Source organism: Protopterus annectens, chromosome 13.part0, assembly GCF_019279795.1.
Source record: "Protopterus annectens isolate FY-2018-M chromosome 13.part0, PAN1.0, whole genome shotgun sequence".
NCBI classification, from domain to species: Eukaryota; Metazoa; Chordata; order Ceratodontiformes; family Protopteridae; genus Protopterus; species Protopterus annectens.
In genome coordinates this window covers 505,209,875-505,222,209 of record NC_056747.1, presented here as the reverse complement: position 1 = coordinate 505,222,209, position 12,335 = coordinate 505,209,875, and the positions used below count along the sequence as shown (strand labels likewise).

The following is a 12,335-nucleotide window of genomic DNA, read 5'->3' as shown; positions in this document are numbered from 1 at the left end:
AGCCTTTTTGCAGATTTTCCATGTTGCAAGACCATTTCTGATGGTTGCTGTTGGAACGTTCTCTGTTAATTAACAAGAGGATTAAAGGACTAAGGCTTGGAGCTGTTAATAAACTATTTCCTGTAGTCAAGGGCACAGGATTTGATTCCTTCTACCTCCATTTGTTTACTGTGTGAGTGATAAAGTAACAACTAGGCATTGCCCCCGGATTACCCCTAAACAGGCACACTTGTGTCCAGTGGCCTTATCCTGTTAACAAATAAATAAAATAAGAATAAAATGTTTTTTTAAAAAGGTGAATTTTATTTCTCTAGTTCCAGACACACACAATCTAGAAAATACATTTCTTCAAATATTTCCTACTTTAGGCACTACACTACATATTGCCATCTGTCAAGGCTAGTTAATACATAACAAAGCAACTGTGGATGTATGGCTAGCTTCCATGTGGAATTTATTCAGACTGTATTCTATAGGCAATATAACACAATAGGTAGATTCATATAAAGAAGCCATTAGCATTTAAAGCTATTAATTTCCTGAAATAATCATGAGGGGAAAAGAGCTACACATTGTTAACAGTAGAAAAATAATGAATTCTGCTGTGGTAAACACAATCCTTCGCAAAGGTAGACAGGATAATAGTGTGGGTTAATGCAGCACAGCTTGAGTGATCATGGTTGAACAGCCACGTGCAGAGCAATAGGTGACAGTATGCTGCTGCTCAGGACCCTATTTAAGAGTCCTCAAGCTACAATTTCTCTTTTCATAGTTCCCACTATTATACTATTCCTTCATGTTTCCAGCTCCTTAACATACTCAGAAACTGAACAACACTCATATATATTGTTTCATAACAGCCTATTACAATTTCATAATTGTTTTCTAAAAAATTGAGATTTTTTGTCTGGCAATACCAATGTGAACACCATCCTAAACAAAGTCACAAGTAATGCATGAACCTAGATTCTCAGTTAATAAATTAAGCACATAATCTTATCACTGGATGAATAAATGGGTAAAGCTAACACAGCATTTTCAGACTAAATCAATGTAGTAAATACACTAAAAAGCTAAACAATAGGATGATTTAGAATGAAGAGATAACATTTATAAGTACAGGAATGTCAGCATTATTTCCAGATATCATCAGGAATCTGGAAATAGATTTCTATATGCTTCTGCATGTAGAGTTAGAACATGAGCAGTAGGTAATGTAAAATATAGCCTACACTTTCACGAAGTATTCTTCCGGATTCAAACTAGAGAACACCTGAAGAAAACTGACTGCATGCAAAATAAAGTCATATAAATTGCTATTCCCATTTCAGTACAGTATTCAGAAATTGGCCCAACTAACACTGACAAGTACCAGCTACTTACCACATCACTGACATGAGACAAGGAAACTTCCTTTTCTCCTTCAGAACTCAGTCTTTCAGGCACCTCTGCATAATTGTGCTGAAAAGGAAGTTCTACTTCTGTCTCATCATCTGCTTCAGCGCCACAAAAAGCCTCATTTACTCTGCTAGCCTGCACAGTTCCACTCTGCACTTGATCACTGAAGTTCTTGTTAATGTTTTTCTTACTTGTTTTCTTCTTTTTTGATTTCTCAGTCAAATAATTGTCACTGCCCTGAGGAAGAAAAAACATGCCATTAAGTCCGTAAGTGGACATGCCACAATATGCACATGAACAAATGCTAATTCAGCTGACAGAAGACGGTAATGCATGTCAAGGTCAAATCACTGTGCAGCTAATGCAGATGCCATTGTTGAACTATTTGACCCCTCACGTCTCATCCCTTGCTTAGCAGCTGAACATAACTGCTTTCCAACATCTATTAAAACAATTATTCCACAAGCCAAACAGTTTCATGGCAAATGCAGCCCTTACCATCTCTCATCTGAAATTAGTCCGCATAACCTTAAAGTTACTGTGCATCTTCTACTTTCAAGTCCCACTGTCCTAGACATTTATTTCAGGATTTTGAAGACCCAGATGAAGTCTTTCCTAGCTCTTTTCTCTTCCAGCAATTACATGTTTACAGCCTTCAGCTTCTTCTAAAGTTCACCGTTCTTTAGTGTATTGACTATCTTAGTCGCTTATCTTTGACCTCCTGCCAAACAACTTGGATCATTCTTTGGGTACTATCATTTGGAACTACAAGTGATACCTCAGAATTAGTTACTCTCAAAGTGGATGATGAATATCACCCTAGTCAGAATACATGCCTCAGAATACCTGTCAGTCTACTGCATAGGTTCACAAGTTCATAGATTAGTACTAGGCTAATTGCCCTTGTGAGCCATTTTAAGCCTAGCCAATTATCCCTTGTGAGACTCAAACCCTGCACCTTGTGTTTGTAAGGCAAATACCTTAACCATTAGGCCACCATCCCAACTCCTTGCATTCTTACTACTCTTACTATTACCATACTGCAATAAGTCCACTAATTTTAGAAGTTTTCCAAGTCCCGCATCAACAGACATCAGAATACTATTGTTACTTTTTTCTATCAATTTTTCTTAATATTACTCCCCCATAAAAAGTATTTCTGCTTTATGGACTTTGTGTCAAAGATCAAGACTTTTCATGTTTTGGCACTAAACCCAGGCTGCCAGTCTAAACATACCATCCACTTAATCAGTTGCTCCTACAGCCAAATCCCTCATGGTTTACTAGTGGTCCTACTTTATGTGAGCTATAAACAAGCTCCCTGCTCAGTACAGAATGATGGTAATAATGGACATGAAAATTAAAAAAAAAATCCACAGAATTGACACCTAGAGTGCTCTGCTCTCCCAACCATCACTCTCTGTTCTGTGCCTCTAATCCAACATTCTATCCACCTCACTACTTTGGGGCTTATCACAGCCTCATAAATTCTTGACAATCAGCATTTTTTAGGAAATGAACGTCTTGTCTAAATGCTGGTGGACTACATCTGTCAGAGTCTCTCAATTTCTGTCACAATATAATTTTGATACTGGACCAAAAATAAGCCGGCAAGACTTCCAAATAAAGCCATGCTGGCAGTGGGGTTCCAAAAAAACTTAAGGCCTTTTGGAATCCTACATGGCACTACTCTGAAAGCTTCTCAATGCCCTTTCCTGGGGCATAAATAGATTAGAGGCTTGTAATCTCAAGGTGCCCTCAAAAAGGTCCTTGTGCATGGTAAAACAATCACAACAACTTTCCATTGACTAAGTTATCTTCTATTTCATATGACTCGTTGAATAAGACAGAGAATGCCCTGAAGTAAGATAACCACAACCACTACCTCTTTAGCAGCTTTGATGTCAGGCTAAATACCTGGGCTTTGTCATCCCTCAAACCCATGCCAGAGCTTCTTCATTTTATACCAAAAGTCATTTTGTGACAACACATCACACATCATCTGATGAACCTTTCACACTTCCCCTTCCTAAAAATTAAGCTCGGCTGGTCTGCCTGGTTCAGAATGAAACAAAGTACTCTTATCAACAGCAGCTATATGTTACTTTTCTCTGACACAAGAATGTTAACTTCTTTGTTCTTCCTCATCTTGAAAGATCTACAAGACCCAGTCTCTCATTTATTTTGTTTCCATGTGCCAGTCATATTGTCACTCATGCTGTGGCTTTCCTTACTATCTGCATTAACTATTTCTAACTCCCATATACCAGCTTAATCCTGCCCTACCTTTATTCAAGCCTTCAATAGCCAACAGCCATTTAACTTGACACACATTCCCTCTTTTGACTCCCTTATGAATCAAAGGATGCTCTTTACTCACCTTCTGACTTGCATTCCATCTCTGGTGAAACCTAAAACTTAAATGATTTTAAGGGAGTCATATACATCTAGGACCTCTTGCATCATAAATATAACCAAAACTAAAGTACCTGTGTGTTGTAAGTTGTCGCAAACCATCTTAAATCACTAACTTTATATAAAATACTCATAACACTAAGGTTCTGGGTGGTTGATCAACTCCACTGTTACATGCACACACATACAAGCAAGGTTTATGACTGGAACAATGTGCCTGTGGCATTACTGTCATACTGCCTTTTAACTCCTTTACTAATGCTAGTTTTCAGAAACATTGTTCTTATCACTAACTCATTCAAGGATACTTTGTTCCCAAACATAAAAGAACTTTCTTGTCAAAATGGTTTGACACATTCTCATGAAATTTTCAAGGAATTAACTAAAACGTTGGGTATCACGTGTTGCCGGCGGTTGGCCCCCGTTGTGGGGTCCCCCAAACAACAAAAACAAACACACCAACAACCATACAGTGGTACATTATTACCCCACCATTAAACCAACTATTAACCATGACATTATTTAGAAAATTAAGCAAAATTACCATAACTGTAATTGCATGCCATAATGCCTGTTTGCGCGGCCTCTCGCGGCCTCTGCACTCTGCCCTGTCTGCGCGCGCGCGCCCGCGGCACATCAGAGAGAGCAAAATCAGAGTTTGCAAGATCTCCGTTTTTTTTTACTGTTTAAAGTTATGTTAAATGGGTTTTAACATAGCGAGACAAAATAAATGTCCGTTGCTTAGATGTTTGTGTTTTATTTTAAACTTTGTACCCATATTTAACCATGTAAAATAAAAAACAAAAAGATCTTGCTTTCTCCGTTGCTTTTTCCGTTGCTTTCTTGCTTGTCTATGATAAGTTAAATGGGTTTAGCATAGCGAAAATAAGCAATGGAAGCAATTTGCTTTTGTTGTTTGTCTTTATGTTATATGTTAAACCCATTTAACATAAATGTAGAAAGTGTTTAAAGTAGATAAGTTAAAAGAAAAGAAAAAGTCCGACACTGACCTTTAGTATAATATATAACTCAATAAAATGTGCACGCCAATCAGCGTGCACGTTTTGGGGGGGGTCATGGTATAATTACCAATAAACTATACTTAGAATTTGCTCTTAACTTCAATGACAAAGGACCAAATGGGAAAAATCATTTTAACATAATTGTATTCCATAACATTTAAAAAGAATAAAAATCCCACGTTTATAGAAAAATGCAGTTTTTATGCCTAAAATCATGATAATACTATATATTTATGTTTATGTATTTGGTAGCTGAAATGTGCATTATTTTGAAAAAGAAGAGATGGTTTTATATTTGTTACCCTGAAAAGATTTGATGGCTACAGTCATATTTTAAACTGAAAATGCTGCAGATGACTTATTTGTAATGGCCATTCTGACCTTAACGTAACCCTCTCCACAAATTCCAGAATATTTTGTTATAAAACTGTCAGGGAAAGACATTTGGACACTTAGCCTTATGCAGTATATTGTAAGAGCTGACAGCATTAAAGGCAAGAATACTAAAGCATTTCAAATGTGAATGTCAGTGAACACTAACCAGATTTTTGCTACAACATTTCATTGTTTCATATGCAAGTACTAGGCAATCACTCTGCAAAGCATTAGAAGCCAGTCTAAGCCCCCCTATTCAATATTCACCCAGCTTCAAGGAAGGCAAAACAAGAAAGAGCTGGAGAGAATCTGAGGCTGCCCATCCATTTATTTATGGTTACCATAAAGGTGGTAGGGGTACTACTATGCTTGATATGTAAGAGAAGTTAGTTCCAGAGGTGAGGGATACACTGGAATATGAATTTGTCATGCCAGTGTGTCTTATTTGTTGACCAAGGTTTCGTTCCTTTAACCAGGTATTTGAGGTATCATTTGTTTTGCAAAGGAAAAGGAGTTCAAAGAAGGTTGGATCTTTCATAGCTTGAAAACTTTTGCAGAGATCTCCATATGGAGGGTCTGTAAGAGACATGAGTACAGAGAAGGTTGCCAGACAGTCCTGATAACTAATATTTTTGTGGCCCTGATCATTTTAGTTATGAATTTCCGAGGTTTCCTAAATTGATTGACATGTTTAGCAAAATACATGCCAAAAGGTAGAATATATTCAACAAAGGGTCTGATGAGATATGACTAAAGGAGGACTATGTCTTCTTTGGATCAAGTCAAGATGCCTTTGGAAATGAGATGAGCTAGAAAGAAGGCTTTCTGAACTACTGCAGTGGCATGAAGGCCAAATGATATGGCATTATCAACAAGAGTGCTTAGAGTCCTTATGACAGTGTCTAACTAGAGGGGTGTGTCACTGCTACCTCTATGGTATGTGAAAATGGTTTGTTTACCAAACTGAAGTATGCTACACTTATTCACATTTATTTCTGGAACGCTGTCCTTCAATAAACTCCAACTTATAGTCGCGTGCAAACTTTAATAACTATAGGCCAAGGGTATTGGCCTGGAGGTGTGAGAAGCAGATGCGAAATAACAGATGGCTAACAATGAGCCCTGTGGTACACCATTGGCAATTTGCTTTCAAAAGTGGCACCTGTGACTCTAATCATGTGAGTTCTGTCAAAAAGCAGTTAGCTACCCAGCTAGCAACATTAAGAATTTACATGCAAATTTACAAGACTGTTAATAATACCTACATGAGGAGTAGTGTCAAAGGTCATGGCCAGGTCAAGATATGCTATTTATATTTTAAAACCACTATTCACTGCTTTACTTACTTTTTTCAAAAAATAAATAAATAATGGGATTAAATAGGCAGCGCCTTCCTTTGACAATGCCAAACTGATGAGGGTCAAGGGTTAAAGATCTTTTCAATGTCTAGATTAATGAGGTCTGAGATAACACACACACAGCTTTACATTTGAGGCAAGTGAGACCAACTAGTGTTGCCAGGATCCTTGGTTTGATCACCTGTGTGTAATGGTACTGTAATGGCTGCTTTCCAAGTTTCAGGAATGCAGCTACTCTAGAGGCTTAGAGTAAAGGCCATATTTGGTACTGATAATTAGGCAACTTGGCATATTATCTGGGCTCATGGATAAGGCAATCTTAGATTTTGAGAAGGCTTAGAGAACTTCTTTCATAGCAATTAAGGAGGTGGTTGGGGTTGTGGAAGCTGCGGAACAGCAATAACTGTGATGTCACATTTTCAGTAAATTTATAAGCTAGGTTATTGGCTATCTCCTTTGGGTCAGAGTGTGCACTACTTATTGTAGACTAGCTTTGAGCATTACTGCATACGAGTACTTAACTTCCTGACATAGTTAATGAAAGATATGCAGTTGTTTTTGGTTTTAGTGGCTATTTTATCTTAATAGTTCGCTTTGAGCTTACCGATGACAGAGAAATCACATTTTCTAAAAATGTCCATTACTTTTAGTCCTGATATCAATACAATAAAGGTATTATGCCAACATTTAATGAGTTTGCCTGCCAGAACATGTCAAATATAAATATTTTTTGTGAAGTGAATAGGCTGACCTACAGGTGGTATGTACAGACTGCAGATCTGTAACTGTGAAACTACTAAGAAATTCTCAGATGTTTAATTAAGAAAATATGCCAATGCCACCTAGCTACAGAATGGACTTGGTCATTTTTAGATATAAAAACGTGTACACAACTTTTAAGATACATACACAATTTGTCTCTATGACTGGGATGGGGGAGGAGTACAATTTAAGAAAAAGACATAACAGATCTACAGGAAGGTGTAGGATTTTTACTTTTGATGTAATGTCAGTTCAATATGGATGCATTTTGCACATGTACTGCTGTGTCCACCCTGAAGACAAGTTATAAAATTAACCCTAAGAAAAAACAAAATGCAGCTTGGCAGAATGTCACTTTTATAATGCCTGTAAAAGCCTGCATTTGATACTTATACATACCTCAGATACTATCTGAAAACTTTTAATAAAACAGAGCAGAATTATACTTGAACACTCAAGGACATGGCTGCACATAAAGTGCCATTTCATCATTAAGGACTCAAGTGCAACATAATACAAGTTATTACTTATTCCCACTTCAGGTAGATCAGTAGCTAATATTTTGGTGCAGCACAAGAGAGAGGCTACACTCCTCAGTGTGCTGTCCTTAAGATGAGATGTTAAACCAAGGCCCCACCTGCTTGAGCGGGTGATAGCTCAGGTGGAGGTAAAAGATCCCATGGCACCTATCAAAAAGAGTACAAGAAGTTCCCCGATGCCCTAGCCAAATTTCCCCTAATAGTACAAATACCACCTCGATCTCCCCTGAAAACATGCTACCAGCCTAGTGTGACTAACCAGGCCAACAAAGGATAAACAAAATAAAAATAAACTAATACAAAATATATCCTGGCCATGTTGCCATGGCCAGAATAAGGAGCTTTGGTTGTAGCATTATAAACATTTTTCCCAGAAAAAATGATTGTCACTTTTGATACAATGTCAAATCAGTACACACATATTCTGAACAGGTATTACATTCCCAAAACCAAAGAGAAGTGATTTAGCTTTCCTTTATAGAAAATGTACTTTCATTTAAGCCTATTATACTACAACTTTACATACAGCTATCGCTCAGGAATGATATGCTCTTGTAATTAAAAACTGATGTAAAACATAAATTTGTAGCATACTAGGCACTGTACTTATACTAGAATTTCTGTATAAAATGCAGACTATAGCATTATCATGCAAGTGTGTGGCCATTTTGTCCTTGCCAGTATAGGGGTGCCACCTTTTCAATTGCCCAAAGTGGGACATTTTTTGCAGAAACATCAGATTTTTCAGGGTAAAAAATAACCACGGCCAGTACAAAGGACAGAACTTCGCTTTTTTGCCTAAATAAAAGATTATTCCTGTAGCATTATAGTTGCTTAATTCTGTTTCTTATAAAATCTAGGTGTTTCAGATAGAAAATAACTATTTTATGCAACTATTAAAGAATTTTTGTCCTAAAAATCTCAGGACATTTGCCATTTTTTTCAATTTTCTTGCAGAACACAACTGCCCAAAGAGGGATTGTCCCTCGCAAAGTGGGACAGGTAGTAACCCTATGCCAGTACTTATGCATCTGGATTGCATAATACAATGAACACTTACATGGTAAAGTGGATACATCTTTTTACTTCTGATAGAGACCCAACTCAGTGGGAAAATTGTGGAGGTTTACATTTTTATTGTTCATGAGCTGAAGTCATACCTATTTTTCCTATAAACCAAATATTTTTGAATTTTTAAACTGTCACAGTTTACGGATTAGAAAACTGAAACAGGATACATTGAAACAATAATAATAATAATAATACAGATTTTGTGAAACCTGACTTACTACTACGACCTTCTTACCGGAAACCCTCAAAGCTATGTTGTCAGTAGATTTATGGTCCCAGCAAGGGCATCTTTAGCATAATGATCGGAGAGGAAAGGTCACGTAAACATTCACCACAGGGCAACAAGGATAACAAGACCTACACCTGGAGCAAGGTTGGGAGATGGTGTTTGCTGGTGAGTGACTGACAACTAGGTGATTCACGTAGTCCAGACAGACTTAGCTGAAAACAAGCTGCATTGAACAGTAATGTGGGTTTAACATCTGCAACATGAAGGGTGATGACCAGGTGGGATGCCAATCAAGTGGCCGAAAGGAGATGGATAAATTAAAAGATAGACTTGATCCATGCAATAGCAACTGGGTCTTGGGATAAGGAATGTCATCTCACTACCGGGAAGGAGCTTGTACAGGATACTGATAATTAACATTTTGCTTTACCTAGACCTACATCTACACGGCATTGTTTTTGAAACCAGATATCTCAAGCAGAGGTGGTTTCTCTCCCACTCTGGAACTGACTCACAAAAAAACTGAGAGAGAGTACTCACAAGTCCATGGTTAGGGGTAGAGTTGCCACCTTCCTTCGTGGCGAAAACCGGAGTAAAGCTACACCCCCCGCGTCACCAGTAACCCTGCCCACCCCCTCTCCTGCCCACATTCCGCCCATTTTGTGATGTCTCGGTGACATCACTCGGCGGGGAACACCCTCTTTTTTCATTCCTGCTGCCTGCTTTCGCCTGCTTTTCTGTAAAAAAAGCATAGTAAAAGTAAAAGCCGATTTACAAACTCCGATAGTTTGTTTCCTTTTTTAAACAGAATATTGAGTTTGTACACTGTTTTCCAGACTACCGAAGAATCAGTTTGATTCCGAACAGTCCGGAAAAAAACCGGAGAGGTGGCAACCATAGTTAGGGGTCACTAAACTGGAGTTTGCACCAGTGTTTAGGAGGGTCACCTCATGGCAACAACAAATCACAAACAAAATTCTATCTGCTGTTTCTGCACATGCATCTAACAGCTATTCAGAGTACTTCTCCTTCAAAGAGAATATGGATACAGTCTTCAAAAGAGTAACACCTACAAATTCCTGAGTTCTACTGGAAGGCTTCAGTGCTTACGTGGGGAATAATGGAGACACCTGGAGGAATTTAACTATGAAAAACAGCTTGCCTGCTATGAACAGGTCTGGACAAGTTCAACTATCCAGTTTCCCCTCCCCAACAAGAAGAACTTCTTCCAAAAACAAGGAGAGGCTGAAAACAGAGTCTTAATAGTCCCTGTTAAAATCTACAATAGATGAGACAGTTCTAAAGAGCTACTGCCAAATAGTGTCCAGTGATTCACATGATAGTAACTCTAGGAACATCTGGTGGATCTCATCAGCAGGGGACTTTCATGGGTTAGAAAGAAGCAATACAATGGTAATGGAGTAGGTTTTGTATCTGTTATATACCAAAAAGTCAGAATGATAACAGCTATACTACTCACTCAAGCAAAGGCCACCATGTGAACAGAGTTTGATATTACCATGAAAAATAACACTTGGATGGCCTCAAAGACATTCCAGCAAAGCATTCAGTATCTCAAGAGCAGGATGCAGGATACTGCCCACAGTGTTTCCAGCGTGAGTGAAAAAATTATAATTTTAACTAGGTACATTGATGGGAGGCATAGGAACCACTCTAAGAACTTCTGAATCTGGGGGATGTGTCCTCATTTCAGAAGGCAGCACCAGAAACACACAATGGAAATTAATTCTGGTATATGATTTTAGTGTGCAGATTAAACAGTTCCACTGTGACAAGTCTGCAGGAGCTGACAGAACTCATCCAGAAATGCTGAATGCTGCTATAGGCACTGCTGGGCATTAATAGTTATCATACTTTTTCAACATAAAGTGCAAGGGGAAAATACTGCTTCAGGACTAGTGAGTTGGAAACATAGTCCCCATTTTATACAAAGGTGGGATAGTATTGTGTGTTGTATTTACACAGCGGTCATATATGCCAGGGTCTTGTAAAGGAGACTTCAATTAGCATTCAGGCCTTGAGTTCAAGAGAAGGAATGCAGATTCTGACATGTTTATGAAAAAGCAATCTATATTTTATTTCTACAACAGAGGGGAGGATTCATGGGAAATTTCCAAGGATTATGACTTTCCAATTAAACTAATTTACTTAATATCAATGAATAATAAAGTGAAAGCCAGTATCATTGATGAACCCCACAAAATGAAGTTCAGCACCCATTTTTCCAAGGTATGCTTTGATTTTAGGTTAATAGGTAAGTACTAGGCTATCTGCCCAAGGGCATCTATAAGCCTAGCCAGAATGTGTTGGCTTTCGCTGCCCCCTTAGATTAGTTCCCTGTGCCTCGGTCCAGCAGAGCCATTAGTTTCCTGTGCCTCTGTCCAGCAGAGCCACTGCAGTGATCCCCGGGGTAAATTTTCTGTTACCCATCCACTCGTCAAGATTTCGCTTGAAGAGTGTTAGTGAGGGGCTCTGCCTAATGTAGATTAGAATCCTGTTCCAAAGCATGGGGAGTCTCTGGGACAGGAATCTACCCCTCCAGCACGTCCTATTTATCATTGTGGTGAGGTTTAGATCCCTAGAGCGTGTGGCTCTTGGGGATTTGTTTTTTTTTAGGTGGAGCATGTCCATCAATTCTGGTTTGGACATGGCCTTGTATGTCTGGCAGAGATCACCTCTGAGTAAACGGTATGCAGCTGAGTACAGCTGGAGTTTCTTCAGTCGGGCTGCACAAATCCTCTTGGTGAGGTACTTCTGCCGTCTTTCCAGCTGTTGCAGGTGTCTTGTGAGGTACATCCAAAATGGAGCGTTGTACTTTATGATGGGTCTGATGAGTGATGAGTAGAGGGGCACAATAACCTCTTTTGTTCTAGATGCAAACCGTTTTGTGATTACGTGGGCCACATAGAAGGATTTTCTAACCACCTTGTCAATATGAATATCAAAGGAGAGATTACTATTTACTTGGGTCCCCAGATCCATTTTCTGTATTTAGGGGACTACCACGCATGTGGTATCATGGGTACTTTGTTTTTTCCAAAGGGGATGACTATGCACGTTTTGGCATTGAGCTGGAGGCCATGGTTTTGACACCAGGTATCCGTCTCTAAGAGACCCTTTTGGAGGATGTCTATCAGCCACAGAG

The 12,335-nt window shown here is 38.7% G+C and overlaps 1 protein-coding gene across 9 annotated transcripts in view; it reads right to left on the bottom strand.

Moving 5' to 3' along the window:
- The window catches only part of LOC122787415, a 678,631-nt gene that overhangs the window by 239,308 nt on the left and 426,988 nt on the right, over nt 1-12,335 (bottom strand). For 8 of the 9 annotated variants that reach the window (XM_044054125.1, XM_044054129.1, XM_044054126.1 and 5 more), the window contains exon 10: nt 1,384-1,635. The exons of the other annotated variant lie outside the window; for it this stretch is intronic. In XM_044054125.1, the coding sequence (XP_043910060.1) occupies nt 1,384-1,635 (252 nt within the window). The remainder of the gene's footprint in view (nt 1-1,383; nt 1,636-12,335) is intronic. 9 annotated transcript variants of the gene reach the window in all.